At 41.7% G+C, this 25,000-nt stretch overlaps 2 protein-coding genes across 4 annotated transcripts in view; one reads left to right on the top strand and one right to left on the bottom strand.

The window, feature by feature from the left end:
* Window positions 1-17,401, top strand: part of LOC143038061 (uncharacterized) — a 72,424-nt gene extending 55,023 nt beyond the window's left edge. For 2 of the 3 annotated variants that reach the window (XM_076206955.1, XM_076206954.1), the window contains 3 exons: window positions 1,065-1,131; window positions 10,392-10,475; window positions 16,410-17,401. In XM_076206955.1, coding sequence (XP_076063070.1) covers window positions 1,065-1,131; window positions 10,392-10,475; window positions 16,410-16,955 — 697 coding nt within the window. In that variant the 3' untranslated portion in view covers window positions 16,956-17,401. The remainder of the gene's footprint in view (window positions 1-1,064; window positions 1,132-10,391; window positions 10,476-16,409) is intronic. The other variant, XM_076206953.1, reaches the window with a different exon arrangement.
* LOC143038149 (uncharacterized) lies at window positions 2,933-5,337 on the bottom strand. The gene is made up of 2 exons (XM_076207167.1): window positions 3,955-5,337; window positions 2,933-3,828 (listed from the first exon to the last, which is right to left on the bottom strand). Exons 1-2 carry the CDS (start codon window positions 4,849-4,851, stop codon window positions 3,262-3,264), a joined length of 1,464 nt encoding a protein of 487 aa, XP_076063282.1. The 5' UTR covers window positions 4,852-5,337; the 3' UTR covers window positions 2,933-3,261.
* Window positions 17,402-25,000: the final 7,599 nt, after the last annotated feature.

Genomic DNA, 25,000 nt, shown 5'->3' with positions numbered 1-25,000 from the left:
GGCACTAAAGAAATTTGGGGAAAGCCTGCTTTCCCACTCTAGACACCGTCACTTCCTCCCTCCCGATGCTCCACCAACTCGCCACGCCACTAGACACAAAAATAGGCTCGTACCAATCAAAGCGCCAAGGACTGACCGCTACAAAAACAGTGCCATCCCATCCATTGTGCACATAATGAACTCCATGTAAACTTGCACCGTGTATATACTCTTAAGTTTTATATTTTTAATCAGCTTTTGTAATGTATTATTGTCAGTGTACTACTGCAATCAAAATAAACCTTTTATTATTATTATTATTATTATTATTATTATTATTATTATTATTATTATTATTATTATTATTATTATTATTATTATTATTACACACACACATACACACACACACACACACACACACACACACACATACACACAAACACACACACACACACACACACACACACACGGCTCGGTGGCGGATTGGTAAAGCACTGGCCTCACAAGCCAAAGAACCGAGGTTCGATTCCCCGGCCGGGCGGAGATAAGTTGGGTTTGTCTCCTTTCACGTGTAACCCCTGTTCACCTAGCAGTGAGTAGGTACGGGACGTTAGTCAAGGAGTTGTGACCTTGCGGTCCCGGTGTGTGGTGTGTGAGTGGTCTCAGACCTACCCAGAGATCGGCGAATAATGAGCTCTGAGCTCACTGCCGTAGGGTGGTGTCTGGCTGTTCTCGACAGAGACTGCAGCAGATCCGAGGTGAATACACACACACACACACAAGAAAAATCTGACTTGAACCGTGAGCACAAGATACCCAAGTTGCCTGTGATTTTGCTCCAAATCTGAACAGACGATTGTGTATTACCACCACCAAAGACAAGGGAGCTCATGTTGAACATGTCCAACTAATGTGTGTGTGTGTGTGTGTGTGTGTGTGTGTGTGTGTGTGTGTGTGTGTGTGTGTGTGTGTGTGTGTGTGTGTGTGTGTGTGTGTGTGTGTGTGTGTGTGTGTGTGTGTGTGTGTGTGTGTGTGTGTTTTATGACTGTCTTTGTCTCATTCTATTTTATATTTTTCTTCGGTAGAAGGAAGACGCTGAAGAAACTGCTCTACTGCTGCAGAAGGGACCAGGAAAACGAAGAGGAAGAAACGGTAAGTCTCCAAAATTCATCGCGGCTGTGAATCCAAATTCTAATAGCGATCGGCACATTTCCTAAAAATAAAAACAAACATTGCTATGTCGTCATATGTGTTCGGGGGAAATCCCATGTGGACAAACGTATTTGTACGTCTCGCCACATAATTAATTTTCATGTGGGAAAACATCCACATCTATCGGCTATTTTGACGGGATACGACTAAATTCAATTTTTCATAATGCTATCAACTAAACACTGCTGCTATGGATTATGTCGCAGTGACTCATGTTATGAGGCTAGACCGCATATGAAGGGATCTATCTAATTTGATCCGTTTCCCCAAACCACATTTGGACTTTGAAAAATGTCAGCGATGGGTTCGAGAGCGTGGGAGGATTTTACCACAGAGAACGTGAAAAATACACATACATATGCAGCTAACACTTGATAGGTGAATCTGGGCCAACTAATGACCACCCACATTCAATTCCGGCCCTCTCAAGCCCAGAGCAGGTTAGTCCACCAAACACTGAAACTACGATTTTGTTCAATTCAAATTCAAATATGGCTTATTCATTCATTGTACAGAGGCCTTAGAGGCTTAGGCTTGCATGATATTGGTATGTTAGGCCTATGTCTGATGACAATATTCACTATAAATATTAGGTTGACGGAGTTCTCCTCTGCAGGTAGTTGTTGACCTTGTTTGCACACTATTTACCATTGTCGACTGTTATAGCCAATGTTGGGTGAACACCTGGCCCAACACAAGATTTCACCTCGAAAAATTAAGAGAAAAACAAAATCAGTCACACACACACACACACACACACACACACACACACACACACACACACACACACACACACACACACACACACACACACACACACACACACACACACACACACACACACACACACACACACGTGGCGCAGTGGTTATAGTTCTCGCCTGCCACTACGGCGATCCGGGTTCGAATCCCACCCAGGGCTGAAATAATTTCAGTATCGCTGCGCTGCGGGTTGTTACTCCAACTCTCCTGGGCGGGGAGTTGGGTGTGTGTGTGCGTGTAAGGTCACAGTATTACCCATAGATCGGTCATACGAGCTCTGAGCTCTCATCCGGGAGGTTAAAAACTGTCGATCACGAGTCCAACACGTGTTCCAAGACCATGGTGAATCACATACAAAAGACCCATGCATGTAGGGTAATGCGAATTTTGAAACAAATTTGAAATCCCCTTGGCAATTGAATGACTCCCATGGTCTAACATGCCTAATCAAATAAATGAAAATAGATTTTGCCTATGCAATATACATTGCATAGCTTACCATTACCCTTAGACTGCGACATGTAGCCATTTTAACTAATATTGATACTGATCAAGTACGACCTTGGAAGCCTGAAAACATCACAGTGACAGGGTAATGCGATACACGGAGAAACTAACTTGAAGCAAAGATTAGACATGCTAGAGAAAAGACTAGACCGGCCATATGATGCCGTGGAAAATCGACTACCTTTCCACAAGTTTGGTTTTGTTTCCACTAGTTTTTAGTCCTCGACACTCTATTTGAATGTTGGAATAACTGCCAATACTTGGTCCCAGGGACATCGTCTTCTAACACTAAAACCTTTGGAAATGGGTCGCATGTTTCCAGTGTTTATTCTGTTCGAATTGAGTTTGTCCGCATCTTGGTAGTTTGTCCAACTGTCGATAGAGAGCGTGGTAACTGTGAAGTCGTGTGTGTGTGTGTGTAATTTGGGAGTTTTAGGCTCCCACGGGCTTTGGTTGTGAGCCCGTTTGGTGGGTGATTTGACTTATGAGTGTGTGTGGGCCCAACCACACACACTCATACATTCACAAGATGTGCATACGTACATGAAATACGTATGCACATCTCGGTGAATGCACCCTTCCCAACGTGAACTGTGTTCGATGTTTAGTGAATGGTAGCAATAGTGTAATAAATTTTAAGAAAAAAAAGGGGGGGTGATTCAGTGTATGAGTGGTCGTGGTTTGGCCACGCCCACCCATATATTTACCGGATGTGCATGCCTATGTGAAATACGCATGCACATCTCGGTGAATTCACCCTTCCTGACATGAACGGAATACAAGTGCAAAAATATACAAGAATTAAAGGGGGGGCTGACACTCCACCAGCCGACGCAGTTCATAATCGCTTAGGTGGCGGCATAGGCGACGCACAAGACCCTCAGATGTTGTCGGAGGCCCTCTCCTCAGAAAAGCAGTTGCGGGGCAATGCTTGAGGTAGTGCTTGAGGGTGGCTTCGGGGTGACTACAGTGGCGGCATCTTCTCTCTTCAGGTGTTGGATTACTTTTAATCTGCCAGAAACAACGGTCCTCCAGTCGCAGACGGAAGAGCAGAGTTTCCACTTCTCTAGATGTGGAGCGAGGAAGTACAAGGGGCTCGTAGTCTGTGACTGCCCTGTACCACCTCGCCCTCTCTGACACCTCTGCCTCCAGTCTGTGCTGAAGGAACCGTTGTACCTGATTAAGAGCCCTGGTGCGTAGGCGCAACTGATTTCTGTTGAGAGGGACGACAACATCGACTTCTGATCTTTGGCGCGCCGCTTCAGCTGCGGCGTCGGCTAGCTCGTTACCTGGGACACCTACGTGCCTTGGCACCCAGTTGAGCGTAACACTCCTGCCTTGCTGATGCAGCTTCAGCAGAAGTGCTAGGATGGAGGTCAGTAGGCGTACATTGTCGCTGGGCTGTGTCGATTCTAAGCTGCCTAGCAGAGACTGTGAATCCGTGTGGATTACCACAGGACCAGCTCGAGATATTGGAGCATGCTCTAACGCTCCTTGGACCGCTATGGCCTCAGCTTGGAGAGTGGACGCATGATCAGATACTCTCCTGCCGAAGGTCAAACCATCCGTCACGAAGGCAGCCCCCGCACTACGGGGCCTGTTGGGGTCTACGGAGCCATCCGTATAATAGACCGCCATTCCAGGTTCCGACAGTGCGCGGATGCCTTGTAGGGCCTGCGCTCGTACTCTTTCCTGGTCACATAACTTCTTCTTACTGGGAAGCTTTGCGACAACGAAGGTTGCAGGTATCGACAGCCATGGTGGTGGGGGCTTGAACTCTGGGTGTGGAGAGTCCCTACCCTTCTCAAGGAGAGCGCTGGTGAGCCTGAAGGAGTCCAGAAGTCCAGCCGCCTGTGATAGCCAGGTATCAGAATGGATATGAGTACCCACCCGTCCCAGAGCTATCACAAGGCTCTGGCTTAGCTCAGTTATCCTGGGGCTCTGGACTATCTTGGCAAGAAAGTCGACCTCCAGCCTTCTGACCCGTGACGTTAATGAAGGCAATGAAGCTTCCATCTCGAGGTTAACAATCTTGGTCCAAGGTTGAGCTCCCAGGATAATCCTTGCTGCGGCATTTTGGCAAGGCTCCAGGTCTTCAAGCTTGGCAGTCGCCACAGTTATGAGAGCTGGGGCAGCGTAGTCCACCAAGCTGCGGACTGCGTGCACATAGAATGTGCGAAGGACCCGATGCGTGGCACCAAGTGCCTTCCCCGTCATTGCTCTCATAACTGTGGTTCTTGCCTTCAGTCTCTCCTTGAGATAGGCTAGTTCCTTCTGAAAGGTGAGCCTCTCATCAATCCAGACCCCCAGGTACCGATACTGGTGAACCCAGTCCAGCCTAAGGTCCTGGATGGTGAGGTGCTTCCCTTCTTTCCAGAGTCTCAATGCCATGGCCTCCGATCTTGTGGGGGAGATCTTTAACCCTAACCTGCAACATTCGGTCGCTACAGCGCATAAACAGCGTTGAGCCCTGTTGAAGCACTACCGTTTCCCAGTAATTATGAGCGCAATGTCATCTGCATAGCAGATGACCTTGCATCCATTGGGTAGAGGTAGTTCCAGAATGTTGGAGACGAGCACATTGAACAGGGTGGGACTGAGGACCCCCCCCCCCCCTGTGGAGTGCCATTCTCCAGCATTCTGGCCTCTGATATATGACCCTGAAAGCGTACTTTCGCAGACCGGTGACTGAGATAGTCAGCAATCCAAGAAAGCAACTTGCCTTTTACGCCCTTGCGAGCAAGGGTGTCTAATATCACAAGTGGACTGGTCAGCTCAAACGCCTTTTCCAAATCCAAAAAGACCACGGTGAAGTCAAATATGCAGTTTGCTATTGTAGCGACTGCTCAACGTACTTTTCACTCTTGTCATCCAAACAATACGGTATTGTCTAGATATTTCAATTTAATTTCAAGTTACAATGCAGTTCCCTGCGCCTCTCCTTACTCTTGATATCTATATTGTTTCACTCCGAAAGTATCGACACTATCACTGTGTGTAAACAAGTTATGATCGATAAGCATCACCGTCGGTATTACGCGGTTTTTGGTGTTACAAAGTATTACAAAAGAAGAGCATACCGACAGGAGACCTTTTGGTCCATAACTAAGTCGGATACTAAGAATAAATAGTATATACATACATATACCAAGGCTTTTTTTCCCCTTACAAGGGAGGTAGCCAAAAAGGAAAAGGCATAAAATCATTCCAACCCATTCCATCCCTGAATACACTCCACACTCCACACCCCTCCACCCTCCCTCTCATCTTAGCACCTCCCGGATGACGGGTCATCCCTGCACCTTGTCCACTGCCCTGGGTCAGAGGCAGTGTCGCAAAACACAGCACATCCACGGCAAGACCGCTTCATTAAATCGGCGACCCCCCCCCCTCCTCTCCATCCCCCATGCATAAAAGGAGAAGACGGGGAGAAATCCCTTCTGGCTGCGTCAAATTTTGCTCACACATACTACCTCACCCCCCATCCCCCTGCCCATTCCACCTCATGCATCACAACATCATCCATATACAACCATTCTCCATTCACCCCTGTCTTCTGTCCTCTCCCGTCCTTCCTCAATAGACATTCCCCTCTTCCCCAAAGCCCCCTTCACCCCATCCATCCATCTCATCCTAGGACGTCCCCCCATGTTCACTCCCTCCACATCTGCCTTCCATACCTCTTTTACTAGTCTTTCTTCACTCATTCTTTCCATGTGTCCAAACCATCCTAATACTCTTTCATCAACCCTATCTCCCAACTCCCTTTCCACCCCTGTTCTCCTCACCTCCTCATTTCTCACTCTATCTAGCCTAGTAACCCCCATCATACTTCTCAGACACCTCATCTCAAACACATTCAAACTCCTTCTCTCTTCCTCTCTCATGTTCCATGTTTCTGCCCCATACAGTGCTGTTGGCACAATCACTCCTTCACACAGTCTCCTCCCAGCATCCATTCCCAAATGTCTATTCCTCATTACACTCATTAATCCACCAAGGCATTTCCTCGCTTCTCTCAATCTACATTCTACCTCCACCTCCACTCCGCCTTTTCCTGCCACATTTGCACCCAAGTATCTAAAACTATCCACTTCCTCCAGTCACTCTCCCTAAATGCTCAGTTCCAGTCTGCTGCCTCTTTCCCCCCTTGAACATCTCATCACCTTACTTTTACCCACATTTATCTTCAGCTTTCTTCTATCACACACTCTCCCAAACTCTGTCACCAACTTCCTCAATCCCTCCTCCGATCCTGCCACAAGCGCAGTGTCGTCCGCAAACAACAGCTGGCTCACCTCCCACTTTTCTCCATTTTCTTTAACCATCTCCAATCCCTGACCCACCACCCTTGCATTTACCTCTCGCACTACCCCATCTATGTACAAGTTGAACAGCCAGGGCGACATAACGCATCCCTGACGAAGTCCCACCTTTACCTCGAACCACTCACTCTCTCCATTTCTAATCCTGACACAAGACCTACTACTCTCATAAAAAGTCTTGACAGCTCCTAGAAGCTTTCCTTCTATCCCGTATATCCGCAAAACCTCCCACAGTGCCTTCCTGTCTACCCTATTATAAGCCTTTTCCAGATCCATAAAAGCCCAAAAAACATCCTTCCCCTTTCCTATAGCTTTCTCACATATCTGTCTTACCACAAAAATCTGATCTACACAACCTCTTCCCGTCCTAAATCCACACTGTTCCTCACCAATTACTTCCTCTGTTCCTCTCCTAATCCTTTCAATCAAGATCCTCCCATAAGCCTTCCCAACTACACTTAACAAGCTAATCCCTCTGAAACTACTACATTCACACTTGTCCCCTTTTCCCGTGTAAAGTGGAACTATACAGGCACTCCCCCAGTCCTCCGGCACACTACCCTCTCTCCAGCAAACATTAAATAACCTCACCAGCCAGTCCACCATCACTGTACCTCCTTTTTTTTTAGACATTCTGCATGTCATCCATCCAGACCAGGTGCCTTACCTGCTTTCATCATCTTAACAACTGCCTTCACTTCATCCTTCCTTATTTCTCCTCCTTTTTCCTCACTCATCACAGTCATTTTCTTAGCACTTCCCACTGCAGCTATCTTTCCCTCCCTATCCTCCTTCACATTTAGCAACTCCCTAAAATATTCTGCCCATCTTCTCCTTACTGCCTTCTCTTCCATTATCATCTCTCCATCTGCACTTTTTACCTTTTCTTCTCTACTTGAATCGCCTCCTCTTCCTCTCTTAATTTCTTTCCAAAACATCTTTTTATTACTTTTAAAATTTTCTGTCATACTCTTACCCCATTTCACATCTGTTCTCCTCTTTGCCTCCTTTACCTTTTGCTTTACTTCTCTTTTCTTTTCTTTGTACCTCTCATATGACTCCCTCGTCCTATTTTGTAACCAATCTGTGAAAGCTCGCTTCTTCTCTTCTACAACCTTCTTTGTTTCCTCATCCCACCATTCACTACCCTTCCTTCCATTTCCTCCTGTCCTTCTTTGTTTCACACACCATCTTTGCACACTTTGTGACTCCCTCCTTGAACCATCCCCATTCCTCCTCCATTCCTAGCTCTACTCTATCCTTAACTCCCTCCCACTCCTCCTTCAGCTTCTTCTTGTACTTCTTCTCCTTTTCCTTTTCATTTAAAGAGTTCACTCTAAGCACCTCACTACCTTTTGTCCTTTTCCTCTTTCTCCATCTATCCTCCACTCTCAACTTACCTTCCACCAAAAAATGATCTGATGTTCCCCCACCCTCTCCCTTTAGTACATGTACATCCTTAACTCTTTCTATCATAATCCTATCTACCACTACATAATCCATTAACGCTCTATGTACCACCCTTCCATCCACCACCCTCTCCCATGTGTACTTATGCTTGACTTTCTTCCGAAACACTGTATTTGCTATCATCAACTCTCTTTCTAGACACATCTCCACCATCAACTCTCCACTACGATTCTTTCCTGGAACTCCACATTTCCCATCCACTTCATCAATTGGATCATTTCCTACCCTAGCATTAAGGTCTCCCAGTACTATTACATTGACATTTCTCCCTAATCCCTCTATGCACTCATTTAAATCTATCCAAAAAGTCTCCCTTTCTTCTACACTCTTCTCACCACCAGGCCCATATGCACCTACAAAAACCCACATCTCCTTTTCTAGTTTCACCTTCATCCACATTATCCTTGAGGAAACCTCCTTCCACTCCACTACACGTTTACCTATCTCTTCACTTACTAGTATAGCCACCCCTTCCCTCCCTCGCCCTCTCTTCACTCCTGATAACCTCCCACTTACACTCCCAAACTTACACTCACCCTTCCCTTTCAACTTAGTTTCACTCAAAGCCAACACATCCATCTTTCTTCTCACAAACATGCTACATATCTCTTCCCTTTTACTCTCATCTGTACCACATCCACACACATTAAAAGACCCAAACCTTAGGGTGCTGGTCGGAAAACTCCTAGACCCTCTTATGCTTTTACTTTTTTTTAGGAATGTCCCCTGTGGGGCTACAGGGAGGAGGATGCCTGGTCCCAATCCCCGTCCCTTTTTTCTCGCCTCTTACGATCCAAGTGGAATTACTTGGTGGCAGTATTCTTTTCCCCCACCACGAAGAAATTAATAAACAAGGAAAACAAACAATCGGTAGGCATTACAGCATATTGTATTGAATCTTAAAACTTCGAACCGTACAACATTACAGGAACAGCACTACTTCTGCAGGAAGTTTATTCCATCCAGACTTCCGTTTAGTTACTACACGATTGTCGAAATTGTTTCTACCCTTGACCAAATTTAGTCTTACGTCCTGACAGCTTCAGACCATTATTTCTCGTCTGATTTGTATTCAGTGTGAACATTTAATCACTTTTGATGTCAGTTCCCTTTAAAACCTACACTTTTTAATGGAAAATAGATTCGTATGAATTAGGCGGTTTTCGTATGATTTATTTCTCATATTCTGAATCAGTTTTGTGGCTTGATGCTGTACTTTTTTCCAATCTGCCAATGTCTGAGATTCGGCAACCATACGAATTCAGTATATTCCAGATGTGGACGGATTAATTATCTGTATAGCTGGTTGATGGCAGATGGATTTTTGAAATCAAAAGATCGTACAATCACTCCTAGAATCTTATTTGCTTTCTCTAAGGCAGATATCTGTATTCATCTATATACCAAGAGCTTTTCCTCCCTTATAAGGGAGGTAACCAAAGTCAAAGGCACGTACCTACTCCCACCCATTCCACTCCCATCCACCAGCCTTTGCCTCCTGGGTCAGAGGCAATGTAACAAGACGCATCACATCCACAGCAAGGCATATTTACACTGCTTAAATGATTTGAGGTCGTTACTGATTCTTTGCACACTCCACATTTGTTAAAGTTTCTCCAAATATCTTCTAGCTGTACTAGGTGTTGTTTTTACATATGTGCATAACTTTACATTTACTTGGGTTAGATTTCTCCTCGTCTTCTCTTTTTTTTCTGTATGAATGGAAGGAGGGGAGGGGTCGTTGATTAAGTGAAGTAGACTTGCTGTGGACGCACTGTCTTGCTGCATTGCTAAGGAGGAGCCAAGATGAGAGGGAAGAAAGGATGGTGGAGGGGAGTGGAATGAGCAGGAGTGAGTGCGTATTTTGACTTGGCTACCTCAATTGTAAGAAGGAAAACGCTCTTGGTAAATAAATATATTTCATTAACTACTTCCAGTCCACTGTTGCAGTTTATCTAAATTTTCTTGAATATCTAACTCATTCGAGTGATCAACAACAATTCCACACAGCTTTGTATTGTCAGCAAATTTGGAGAAAGTAGGTACATGTTGTGTATGTAAATACATTTTCAAACACCATACATAGGAAGCAACAAATCTGAATGCATGTCTCACATTCTATTACTGTTATTTCAGTCTGAGGTCGGATTCAATCCCCTAAGTCGGAACAAGTCAGCAGCCTACACCATCTCCAACTCCGAATTCATAAGCACAGTGACCGTAAGTTGCAATAATGAAGGTAATAAGATGAATTCCTTAGGATTCGCTGGGCGTTTTATATATATATATATATATATATATATATATATATTATATATATATATATATATATATATATATATATATATATATATATATATATATATATATTTTTTTTTTTTTTTTTTTTTTTTTTTTTTTTTTTCTGTTGACCAACGACAAACTGATTCATTCACCTGAGTGTTTCCTGGCCTAAAGTTCTTTGGAATATCCTAATTTATTCATCCTTGTTATCAGTATACTGTTTTCCTGATGCTAGACGTTTATATTCAACTTAATCTATTTCACGTCCCCTAGACTGAAAGGGATCAAAATTACCTCGACTAATTCGTCCATACTCTAAGCATATTGTTGAGGCCAGTGTCACGCTATTTTCACGATTTAAGGGACAGCCCCTAAACTACAGACTGTCTCTGTCCTATTTTTTCACACCTTTCATGGTTCTAAAGGGAGCAACCATTTCACTTCTTTCTCTTTCCTCATCCAGTGTGAGCAATACCAGTTTATGTGGTCTTCCTTTATGTGTTTTGTCAGCTAGGCTAAGGATAGTTTCAGTTGACACCATTTGTCTTCTTTTTTATATATGTTTTTTCTTTTTGCCATAGAAACACTGGAAACGCGTGCTCAGTTGATAAACAAGTGGTTAATCCTGCATTTTTCTGTTCGTATGGAGACCACACCTCTACAGCATGTTGATATCTGGGGTGGATAAGATTTTCACTTTTTTTTATTTTTTATTTTTATCCTTGTCTACATAATGTGGTGTGTTGAACATTACTTTGGTTATACTCTTATTCATTTTCAAACCTACTTTGAGACTTCCCTTGTTAAGATTACTAAGCATATCTTGCATGTCTTCTGCTCTTTCTGAAATAAAAAATAATGTCATCCGCAAATCTTAGGTGGTTCAAATATTCGCCATTAATATTCAAACCTTTCTTTTCCCAACTCAATCTTCTGAAACTATATTTCAAACAAACTGTAAATAATTTGGGTGAAATTGCATTGCCTTGCTGTACTCCTTTCTCGATCTTGATTTTTTATGTATGTTTATGTAGTCGAATTATAGCGGTACCTTTCGCATAAATCTTTTCTAAAACTCTTACGATCTGTTCGTTTGTACCCTGCTTGCGTAACGAGTTTAGTATTGCTATTTGTTCTACCGAGTCAAAGGCCTTCTCGTAATCTACAAAAGCTAAACACAGAGGTATATTGTATTCTGTCTTTTCTCGATTAGTTGGTTCATCGTCTGCAAATGGTCCAGAGACGAATATCCGCTCCTAAACCCTGCCTGTTCTCTCGGTTGGTTTCCAACTAAAACTTGACTTAGTCTATTTGTAAGGATCTTGGAGAATACTTTATATACATTTGATAGCAAGCTAATCGGTCGATAGTTACTAAGGTCCTTCTGGTGTCCTTTTTTATGAAGCAAAATCACTTTAGCATTGCAACACGGTTCAGGAACGCTTTCTTGACGTAAGCACTGGGTGTACAACTGAGCTAACTTAATATGAACTTCCCTACAAAAGCTAAACACAGAGGTATATTGTATTCTGTTGTTTTTTCGATTAGTTGGTTCATCGTCTGCAAATGGTCCAGAGTCGAATATCCGCTCCTAAACCCTGCCTGTTCTCTCGGTTGGTTTCCATCTAAAACTTGACTTGGTCTATATGTAAGGATCTTGGAGAATACTTTATATATATTTGATAGCAAGCTAATCGGTCGATAGTTATTAAGGTCCTTCTGGTGTCCTTTTTTATGAAGCAAAATCACTTTAGCATTGCAACACAGTTCAGGAACGCTTTCTGGACGTAAGCACTGGGTGTACAACTGAACTAACTTAATATGAACTTCTTTCCCTGCGTCTTTCAAGAGATCTATCGATATGCCATCTTCCCCAGATGAGTTTCCTTGTTTCACATTTTTAGAGCAAATTCTACTTCTTCCTATGTAATCTCTGTTACATTACTAACATCTACAGATGCATTTACTAACTCAACTAAGGTCTTCGACGAGTAAAGCTCTTGATAAAATTCTTCTACTCTTTTCACCATTCTATCTCTGCATTTAATGATTTCTCCATTTCTATCTTTCAAACATATCATTTGCTGTCTTCCTAAAGTGTGTCTGCGCTCGGTCCCTTTAATACTTTTACTTTTCCGAATAGTTTCTTCTATTTCATTCATGTTTCTCTCTTTTTTTCTCTGATCTCTGCCTTTTGTTGATAAGCTTGATTAGTTCTCTTTCTATTTCGTCTCTCCTGTTTTTAATCTGCATGGTCCTTCTTCTTTTAATTAGGTTATTTGTAGCCTTGGAGTATTTGTTTTCTCTAATACTTTTTATACTTCCTACTTTCTCTGCCGATTCCCTAATGATATTCACTAAATTCAAATTCATATATTCGATGGTGTCCTTCGAATCTATTTTTAATTTCTAATTGAAATTTCTTATTATTATCCTTAACCTTTGCAAGGCTTATTTTCTTTCTTAAAATTAGCTTATTTCTCTCGGCTCTGAAATTGAATTTAGCTGTGCAACCTACCATTCTATGGTCATTACCTATGTTGACTTTATTTATGACCGTAACATTGTTAACACTCTTGCTCTCATCTAGTATGAAGTCTACTTCATTCTTTGTTGTTCCATTTGGACTTCTCCATGTTCATTTACGACCTACTCGCTTTTGGAAGAAAATGTTCATTATCCTCATGTTGTAATTCTCTACAAAATTGACTAACATCTTGCCTCTGTCATTTCTTTCACCTACTCCAAACTTCATAATGCACGTCTCATCTCCCATCTTCTTCCCCACTTTAGCATTAAAGTTGCCTATTACCAACGTGTACTTACTTCTTTCTTGATCCATTACCTGACTTAAATCATCATAGATGGATTAAATTTTATCGCCTGAACTCTGTGAAGTTGGTGCATAAACCTGAACTAAATATATATATATATATATATATATATATATATATATATATATATATATATATATATATATATACATATATATGTATACACACACACACACACACACATATATATATATATATATATATATATGTATACACACACACACACACACACACACACACACACACATATATATATATATATATATATATATGTGTGTGTGTGTGTGTGTGTGTGTGTGTGTGTGTGTGTGTGTGTGAGTGTGTGTATAAAAAAATTTAAGTATATATATATATATATATATATAAAATATATATATAGATATATATAAATACATATATATATATATATATATATTAGGAGATGAGAGCAAGAGCGTTAGAATTGTTATGGTGATAAATATAATCAACATCGGTAGTAACCATAGAATGGTAGGTTGCACAGCTAAATTCATTTTCAGAGCCGAGAGAAATAAACTAGTTTTAAGAAAGAAAATCAGCCTGGAAAAGGTTAAGGATACACACACACACACACACACACACACATATATATACATATATATATATGTATATATATATATGTATATATATATAATATATATATATATATACATATGTTGAGACATTCTGACAGGTTGAAGTAAGCGGAATAGGAAACACAGGAGTCTTAGTCTTGAGTTTATTCCTGACTAGTTTCGCAGGTATGCTTTTTCAAAAGCATACCTGCGAAACTAGTCAGGAATAAACTCAAGACTAAGACTCCTGTGTTTCCTATTCCGCTTACTTCATATATATATATATATATATATGACTGGAAGGGTGGTGAGATAAACACAGGGAACCGATAGGGATTTATTCTGACGTTTCTTCCTTACCAGGACTTCTTCAGAGTACATACACATTCAAACAATTCACACCCTATATACCCGCCAAAGCTCTCCGCGTTCCGCCATGATCGACCTGACCACTCGTCCTCCTCCGCTCTGCCTCGCAAAGTATCAAACAGCTCGCCGTTTTTGTTAGCTTAATAAACCCATCGCAGTGGTTGTTGGATGGCAAGCGATGTAAGCTGCTTCAGTTATTTTTCTTCTTCTCTCAGGAAATTCCTTCTACAGCACCTCTAATCTGTCCCAGTCTGGTAAGTGGCCATGAGTATCTACATGAACCACTAGCGAGTTTGATACTCGGTGTGCCTTGACGTCATTCCTGTGCTCAACTGTCCGCTTTTTATTACTTCTGCTAGTTTCCCCGTGGTAGCTCATAGGACAGTTTCCACACGGTATCTTGTAGACGATACTATTTTCTTCTCCCTTGGCCACGACTTTGTTTTGGTTCTTAACAATGTCTCCTATTTTTGTTCCCGTGCTGATCGTAATCTTGACGCCGGCTCTAGTGAGCAACTGTCCCAACCTACCTGAGTGGTTCGAGTTTGGCACGGACAAATACCCTCTGCTATCATTTTCAGTCACGTCTCCTCTGTTCCTTATGCCGGAAGGGCTGTTGCACCGACTTAAAGAAAAGGCTTTAAAGATAGCAGAACAAAGTCGTGGCCAAGGGAGAAGAAAATAGTATCGTCTACAAGATACCGTGTGGAAACTGTCCTATGATCTACTACGAGGAAACCAGCAGAGGTATTAAAAAGCAGACAGTTGAGCACAGGAATGACGTCAAGGCACACCGAGTATCAGACTCGCTAGTGGTTCATGTAGATACTCATGGCCACTTACCAGACTGGGTCAGAATAGAGGTGCTGCAGAAAGAACTTCCTAAGAGAAGAAGAAAAATAACTGAAACAGCTTACATCGCTTCCCACCCAAACAACAACCACTGCGATGGGTTTATCAAGCTAACAAAAACAGCGAGCTGTTTGATACTTCACGAGGCAAAGCGGAGGTGGACGAGAGGTCAGGTCGATCATGGCGCAACCCGGAGAGCTTCGGCGGGTATATAGGGTGTGAATTGTTTGAAGGTGTATGTACTCTGTATATATATATATATATATATATATATATATATATATATATATATATACATATATATATATACATATTCTTTTCATGATGACATTGTCAGTGTAGAGGTTAAGATAGTTGCTTATTCCAGCCATCATGTCTTTGACGTATGTCAAGAACACTGTGCAGGTACCAGTATAGAACCTTGTGGATACCCACTAGTCACTTCCCCCAATTCGACATCACATGAGTCTATTCCAGAGTTCTCCCTTTATATTTTCCACCTTTTACGTTAACCTTCCAGAATCAAGAAAATACAGTCCACCTAACCATCTCTCATATATGCTACATCAACCGCTCTCAAATATAAACTTAGTACATACATTACACACGACCTTCTTTTTCTGAAACCGAATTGATTATCTATAAAGACTCTCCTCCAATTGCTTTGCCCATCTGTCTTTCAAAATTCTTTCACATATTTTGGCTATCAAATTGGTCAAGGATACTGATCTTTGATTCAGATATTTTGTCTCACTTTCTTCCATATGAATTGGGACCACATTTGCCTTTTTCACCCCTGGGTCACTCTTCTTCCTTCTCGAGATCATACACTTGTTATATATATTTTTTTATTGTTCATTTGAGAATCCAGACTAGGCCCATGGCTTTTCTTATACCCAACTTCTCGAGTAACTGATATACTTCTTGTATTTCTACTTTATACTGGTCAATACGACTCTAACTATTCCTGCCCATTCAAAGCAATATCCTTTGGAAAACTTTGTTCATTCTTTCATCATACAGTCTAGGTTTTTTATATCTGTCACACCTCTGTCGAAATTACATTCTATTACTTGTTATGTATTTGTTTCTGCCTCTAGTATTCTTCTTTGGTCATTGCAGTTCTTCTCTCTCTCTCCACCCTTTCTATGTTTTATTCCCTGCCCCACAGATTTGTGTGCATGTGTGTATATGTGCACTTTTGTGTGTAACCTCAGTGGTTTGAGCTTTTCTTATCATTGCAGGATCCTGACCTAGAGCTGGCGCTCGAACTGTCTCGACGAGCGCATGAGGGTTGGTTCAACTCGATCACGGATTCGAACGCAGGAAGCTACGGCAGCATCAGTTCGGTGAGGAGCAGTAGCCTCTCAGGAATGTCCTCCACCTCCACAACTTCTACTGTTTGTGCGCCACATTCGAATGATGGCGCAGATGCTCATTCCATCGAGGGAACTTTAGCTCAGAATGGGGAACCCCGGGCAGAATTTCCTACGTTAACTAATAGCGACAGAAATAAGCCGAGTAGCTCGTTAGAAGTGGTGTCTTTACAAAGAGCTGAAGTTGATCCACCTTCCACAGACATGAGTTCAAACCATCGTTCAGAAACATATTCGGCGTCTGCATCGTCGGGTGTAATCAACCTAGAGGAGCACACTTGGGTGACTCCATCATGCGATTCACATAACAGAAGTCATACTTCTCTGGGCGAAGATCAAGACTTCAGACCGAGAGTTTTCCACGTCGAGGTGGTTTCGGGACAAAATGAAGGAATCGCCACAACAAGACTATAGCACGTCGACAATCAGCGTTATTGTAGTGCAGTTCAACTAAAGTTGATACCGTGGCACACTAATCATAAAGTTACCTGTGGGATGCTACTTCCTTTTGTGCAAAACTTCGTGTACATATTGTTTTCAGGACGAGCCCTACACCCCCCCCCCTTTCTCCTCCTCCTCCTCCACCTCCCTGGTACTCTTGCTTGTGATGCGTACTTCCTTGTTTGAGCTCTTGTCCTTCACTGACATCTTGGTTGCATGAACGTCGAAGCTGAAGCAACCCACGGTCACACGACTCAGAGTAGAGCGTCGACCTCCTCTCAGGACCTTTGGGTCGTAATCTTACTTATGACTGGAAGGCAGGGTTTAGAGAACTTGCAGTTTGGGCTGGCGGAAGTTTGCAGAGCCTTCTAGCTTTCTTAACCCATTAAACTCCGATGACAAAATTCCTTGTCATTTGGTCAAATAAAACAAAAAATCATAAAACACCAAAATGTTGGATCAAACACCAGAAAAAATATGACGTCAGTACTCGCTTCGCGCGAGGACTGACGTCATATTTTTTATCTGGTGTTTGATCAAACATTTTGGTGTTTTATGATTTTTTGTTTTATTTGACCAAATGACAAGGAATCTTGTCATCGGAGTTTAATGGGTTAAGCCGCACGTTCTTGAGTCCCTGCCCACAAAGGTGCCGGCCATCAGCTTCAAGTCGCAGTGCTGGCCACAAAGTTGCTTGTTCGCCAGAGCAGTAAAACCGAGATTGATTAAAAAAGAAGTCTTAATCTTACTGTGCTAATGTGTTTCGTCTATTCCTGCTCGGCAGCCAGTCGTAGATTTTGTTTCATCTGACACTAAATGCTTTCATTTAACTGATTGGGGCTCAGGCCCAAGTAGTAATCCATAAACTTTGTAATCAATAAATAGAAAAGGTTGAAAGGCTATGCTAAGAGGGTTTTGAATGATGCCTAAGCCGTATGGGCAGCCAGACTCAGTGTATATATGTGTCTGTTCGCGCGCGTGTGTGTGTGTATACATACATACATTTATTGGAAGGCCCATTATAGGGCCGTGACGTATTCCTCACAACCTCTAGGAAAATGTCCTTGTCTTTCCTACTCCTCTTTCTCCTCCTTCCCCTCCTTGCTGGTGGTACCGAGAGCAAAGTAAATAATAGTAATGTCAAAAATGGGTTCAGGCGTTCTGCATTGTCACTAGGACGTGATCAATTTTCTTCTTTTTCTTTTTTTCTTCATTTTTTGCTTCCTCTACCTCTTCTTTTGCTTCTCTTTCTCTTTTTTTCCTCGTTTTCATATGTTTTCTTCTTTATTTTCTTCATGACGAATGCATTGGACTTACAGACTGTCAAATCATGGCACCTGACAGTTGCATGGGATTCCTTAAACTGTCGCTTCGAAATTAGAAGGAAGAGAGAGGGAAAATAAATCTGCGCTGAAATGTGCCTGGTCCAGAGTTGTTAGTCTTAAAGCGAAGTAGATCCAACGAAGGAGAAAAAAATTATTTTCATGATCTGAGTATTTTCTTGTTCAGACTTTTGACACTGGGTGCAGCGATGAGCCGAAACCGGGAAACTTTTGTGGCTGCTGAGGGCGATGTCGGCGAGACCCAGGTAGATATTGACTCTTCAGTTGCCAGGAAAATAGAAAAATAATAAAATCATTCACTGTAAGGTCTGGCTGCTCAAGGAGCATGAGGACAGGTGCTTAAGAAAAAATAAGAGCCACTTCAAGAAGAAGCATCCAATCACCTACACAGAGGTGGAGGGGGTTTGCAAGGCAGCATCAACTCGCGAGAAGAAAGAGGAGAGACACTCTTCCAGCCTAAGCTTGTCCAGTGGTGGATCCACTCCACCTCCTGCCAAAAATCTAGTCAAACAACCTCGCCAGCTTTCTGTAGGACAAGTGCCACTGGTGCTGGCGTCCTTCTTCCAGGCGTGTGTGAACAAGGAATTTGTCGACTTTGTCGCCTCCGACATATGTCCCTTGCAGATAGTGACCTGTCATTGAGTCAGGACGTAATACAAGTCCTAAATCCCGGCAATTAGTGGATCAACGGATGAACGATTATCTCCCGTTAATTTAACGACAGACTTAGTGGATTAACTTTAACGGAGATTAGGAATCAGTAATAGTAAATAGACTCAAAAACACATCGAAAGACATAATTTAATTCGTGATTCACAGTATGGTTTCTCCAAGGGTAAGTCATGTGTGACTAATCTTCTATCCTTTTACACTAAAGTATATAAGGCGTCAGATAACAATGATAATTACGATGTTATTTGCCTTGACTTTAGCAAAGCGTTCGACAAGGTGCCACACCAGACTACTAAATGAAATCAAAGCCCATGGCATAGGAGGAAAAGTGTTGGAATGGATTAGAGCTTGGATTAGTAACAGAAAACAGCGGGTCACCATAAATGGAATAAAATCTAGGTGGGGCAATGTTACTAGTGGGGTCCCCCCAGGGCTCGGTTTTGGGTCCCTTGTTGTTCATTATGTACATAAACGACTTAGACGATGGGATGAATAGTGATGTTAGTAAGTTTGCGGACGACACTAAAATAGGACGCCTAATTAGGTCAGGAGACGACGCAGAGATTCTGCAGGATGATCTTAATAAATTGTTAACATGGTCGGTGAAATGGCAAATGAACTTCAATATCTCTAAGTGTAGCGTGTTAAACGTAGGGCCACACAACCCCGAAAATAGACACAGCTTAGATAACACGCTTTTAGAGAAAACTGAGTGCGAGAGAGACTTGGGAGTTCTAATGAGTCCGGACCTTAAAACCAGGAAACAGTCCATTAGCGCAAGGAATATAACTAACAGAGCATTAGCTTTCATTGCTAGGACGGTAACGAATTGAAGTGCAGAGGTAATTATTAAACTCTATCTAGCGGTACAGTTTTGGTCTCCGTCCTACAGAATGGACATCAATTCACTAGAATCAGTACAGAGAAGAATGACCAAAATGACACATGGACTCAGAAATTTGCCTTACGAAGAGAGGCTTAGGCACCTTAACTTACACTCTCTGGAAAGGCGCAGAGTGTGGGGGGATCTAATAGAGGTGTTTAAGTGGATCAAAGGCTATAACGAGGGTGATGCAAACAAGGGCATCATATTAAAATAACAGGGCAGGACTCGCAGTAATAGTTATAAACTGGACAAATTTAGATTTAAGAAGGAAATAGGCAAGAATTGGTTTACTAATAGGGTGGTCGATGAATGGAATAAACTTAGTAACCATGTAGTAAGCGCTGAAACTATCAGTTGTTTTAAGAAACGATTAGACAACTTTGTGGATGGGGATGACAGGTGGTGATGGATATGGAGCTGCCTAGTGTAGGCCTTATGGTCTCTTGCAGTCTCCTTCATTCTTATGTTATGTTTTTATGTTATTTGTAAAATAAGACTTAACCCACTGTCGGAGAAAGAGATAAGATGGACAGAAATTCTGTATATTTCGACCACTATCTGTGGCACTCTTTATTCTGCTGAAGAGAACCACAGATAGTGGCCGAAATATACAGAATTTCTGTCCATCCTATCTCATTCTCCAACAGTGGGTTAATAAGTCTCATTTAACGGAGATAATTAATATGGCTTAGTGGATTGACGGTTAAGAGGCCTAACGATTTTTATTAACTTGTCCACCATTTTTTCGTTCCCGCGACGCCCCTTAAAGATATTGTTGTGACCAGTGTAAGAGGAGGAAACTTCATCCCATCGAGGAGAGAAAATGAGGACAAAATTGGACCTCGATCAATTGCTCTCCTCCCTCCCTCCCTCCTCAGCCGAATGAAAAATTCATATTGTAGCACTGAACAGAATGAAATCTGCAAAGGACGTCACAATGGTGAAAGAGTTAACCAAGTAAATTTAGTTTTGTTTGAATAAAATAGCCTGGCAACCGTAGAATTAGCCAGTAAAAGGTTTCATAGAGACAGTTCTTAGGCGGCTGCGGGGGAGGTGGGTAAAAATTCACTTAGCCGATGAACATCGCCCGGCAGCAACCTGAATCAAAGTTGAAAAAAAAGTCGAATCAAAGGTCAGTGAGAAGTTAAGACAAAGGAAATTTATACAATGAAAGGTGCATATGAGGATTCTTTGATATCATTTGAATCACTGGCTGTGCCACAACCTTCCATGCTGACACTAACTCTACAGTTGGTGTGTAATTCGGAGACCTTGGTGCGATACAGTGTAGATAGGAATCTTAGAAATAGCGCAAAGACCGAAAACAGAGATCGAACTAAAAGGATGAAGTATCCTAAATGTGGTAGATTTAACAAATTTCTAGGGGGCGGCTAATGGACCCTCAGAAATGCATGTTTCCCTATGATTAAAAATATGTTGGTATGATTGAGTTTCAAAACCAAATATTTAATCTTACCAAGAGCCATAATTGCAGCTTCATGGATATAGCTATTGTGTTATGATTTCTTATGTTGTACACTGTAAGCAACAATTCAATAACATTCCAACAAAGAGTTTGTTTTTGGTTATGTTTATCAGTTTGTAACAAGCTATTATTTTTCTGCAGTCCCCCCCAACACACACGTTTTCTATATTTTGTCTTGAATTCTATTCTCGCCTCGGAAGGGAGGAGGCACTTGATAAGAATCGGACAGAATCGCCAGCAAGAGCGAGGAACCAGGTAAAGGTTTTGATCACTCTGAGGAGAGGAATGAGGTGACGAAGGAACTGGAGGGTTTGGTCGAACTGCGTTAGCGGAGGTTTGCGATCTCCGAATGTTATTTTGTTTTTGTCTTTCTACGCATTCGATGGTGACATAATTTGTATTTCCGTTCCATTAATTTTTGCCTTACTCGTATCTTATTCATTTCGACCATACCCCTTCTGGCTGCCGTCAGACCATTTTGATCAGCTATACGTATATACTCTGCATATTTAATTTTGGCTGATGTCAGGCGCCTTTGTTTGGTATGGGGAACGTCTCTGCAGGGAAAGAATTGAGAGTGCAAATTAACTCTTTCTCTACGTTGACGTTCTTTTCCTGTGTCCAGTGCCAGAACGAAGAGCGTCATGATAGCCACGGCCCACAATATTTCTACTCACCTCATTAAAAAAAAATCATGTCATTTTGGCTGGGTAGGAAAATTCTCCAATGTTGTATTATTTCAGTTTTCGACCTCAGGATCTCAGTAAGAAGGTTCGAGGTGTCAGGGCAGACAGACCACTTAATCATTAAGTGTTTATATTGAATAAAGTGTTATTTTATGGTTGTTATAATTTTATTTCAAAACCTGTGGTGGTAATGGTGCTGAAATATGTGTACTATTACTACAGCTGCCTCACTCTCTTCTCATATTTCGCCACCTTATATCCCTTCCACCAAATGATGATCAGATATTCCTCCGCTCTTTCCCCTCAACACTTTCATGTCCAGAACTCTTCTACTTCACTTGGCCAACAACACTACAGAATCTATCAATGCTCTCTCAACTACGCTCTCATCAGCCACCCTAAGCATCGTTCTTTTTTACTACACATTTCCAACATTTCCTCTGGTTTCATTTCTTTCTGATTCACCATACATATTTCCTTATTATTTCATTCACAGATTTATCTACCCACATTATTCATCGACGCTCCCTTTCAGTCACACAAACACTTCATATCTCGTCAAAAGAGCCTCTCCTCCCCTCCCTCGCCCTCTCCGCTCCCAACATCCACCTATCACACTACCGAACTCCAACCCACCTTTCTCAATCAACTTAGATTGAATCAATGCTTATGCATCATTCTTCTCACATACTGTCAAAGTCTTCTGTTTTGATCTTTCTTACTCCGCGTCCATGCACATAAAAACCCCGATTACTTGGTTGTTGATTGGCGCCCCCCACCCCCCACCGACCCACTTTTACCTTGACTCACCTTTGTTTCATTTAGTCGCGTTCTACAACACGCATAGGGACACGGTGGCTGCATTCTTATCCCACATCACAGGGGCATAGGAGAAGTGAGGAAGTAAGAATCTTATGAGTGGTAAAGGATGAAATTAAGGGGGCGGCAGAAATGAGGGGGTAGCGAAGGCTTCCTCTGTGAGGTTATCCTTGACATATAATAATATACAAATATTGTGTGACTGGCCCGTGGGGGTACCTCTGAGATTCCTCAAATATAGACTGCATGCAATTATAAAGTCAGTACAGTAGTATAGAGATTAACAAACACGAAATTCGAAATAACGTGAAGAAATTGTGAAAATAGGACAATGACAAATTTAGTTATTTTCCAAGATCCGTACAAGTTGACTAAGCAAAGTTTTAGATGAAAACCAATCAAGAGAACAGACACAGCTCATCGAGAAAACGTCAAAATTCAATAAACATCCTTGTTTAGCTTTTGTGGATTACAAGAAGGCCTTTGACTCAATAGAACATGTATCAATGCTAAATTCACTACGCAAGCATAATGCAAACGAAGCTATTGTAAGGGTTCTTGATAATATTTATGTATAGATTTGTTTGTTGTCTACACTGGGTTATAAGGCGTTCAGACAAACGAAGTTGTGGTTTGTTCTCTGTAATATCTCAAACCAGTACACGAGGAAAACACTGGCAGTTGCCAATGGTACAGCTTTTACATATAGTATTCAAATGGTGACTGTTGCTAAATTATGTTATATACAATTTATTCTCTACTATTTCTTGCTTAATTTACTTCTACAATGCACAATACACGAACTGAGAATAGACACTCAGTATTCATATATATGTTTTATATATACAAGCAATGGTGAAAAGAGTAAAAATCATATTGGTCGTATGACGACTTGGAGTTGGCAATGGAGAACGTAGGTGTCCTTGTGCGCATGTGCTCGCCGGACATCTACAGGATTGAATATTTCATTAAATCATCGTGCAACATATGCGAAAGATACTGCTATACAGTAGTTCGACTACATAAAGATACAGAAAAAATAAGAGGAAGGAGTACAGCAGGACGGTACAAAATCACCCAAACTATTTACAGCTTGCCTGGAAAAGATTTTCAGAAGGTTGAATTTGGAAGAGAAAACTTTGGAGATTGATAATGAATACATATAATCACCTTATATTTGCGGATGACATTAATCTTATTTCAGAGAGAGCAGAAGACTTGCAAGATATGAAGAATGACCTGAACAAGGAAAATCTGGAAGTATGTTTGAAGATCAATGTGTAAAACTAAAAGAATATTCAACTCGAAAATTGAAAACAATTATGATCGATATTAAGTCTTGAAGACTTGAAGAGTACAATTATTTAGTCTAGATACTAAAGGTGATGCTAAACACGAGAATGAAATAAAATGCGTATCACATTTGGTTGGAAAGTCTGGTAAAAGAAGATCGTAAGAGGCTCCTTACGTTGTCTGAAGCGTAATGTATAGTCCCAGCTACAATGTACGGATGTGAGACTTAGAAGCTGACGAAGGCGATAGAAACAAAGCTAAGGAGTGCAGAGAGAGGAATAGAGATCAGTGTTAAGAATAAAGCTGAAAGACAGGAAGAAAGCAAGTTGGACGAGAGAGCAGACTGGAGTATTGTGAAGGCTGTAAAAGAGAGGAAATGAAACTGGGAAGGAAAGTTAGCGCGAAAGAATGACAGGAGATGGAGCAGGTGTTACTGAGTGGACACAGTAAGAAGGGAAACATGGAAGAGGGAGACCAGACAGAAGGTAGAGAGACGAGATAGAGAAGTTTGCAGGAGTGAAGTGGCAGTCGTGAGAGTCGTGTAATGGTATGAGAGAGGCCTCTGTTTAGCAGTGAATTCAGAATAGCTGATTGATTGATTGATACCCTCTACGAAAGGGGTTAACCAAGGGCGAGGTCACATGCAGCTTAACAGAATAGCTAAGTGATAGTCAGAAATAATATAAGGATAAGTAGTTTTCGGTTGAGAAGGGTTTAAATATTTCAAGAATACAAGAAATTAACTGACCGTTGAACGTAAAAATTCACGAACACAGTGTGGCAGTGGGATAGTTGCCAAGTATGTATTTTCTTTTATATCAAAAAAACAAAAA

Source organism: Oratosquilla oratoria, chromosome 23, assembly GCF_046742065.1.
Source record: "Oratosquilla oratoria isolate Oo_2021 chromosome 23, ASM4674206v1, whole genome shotgun sequence".
Lineage (NCBI taxonomy): Eukaryota > Metazoa > Arthropoda > Malacostraca > Stomatopoda > Squillidae > Oratosquilla > Oratosquilla oratoria.
This window is presented reverse-complemented; position numbering and strand designations above follow the sequence as displayed.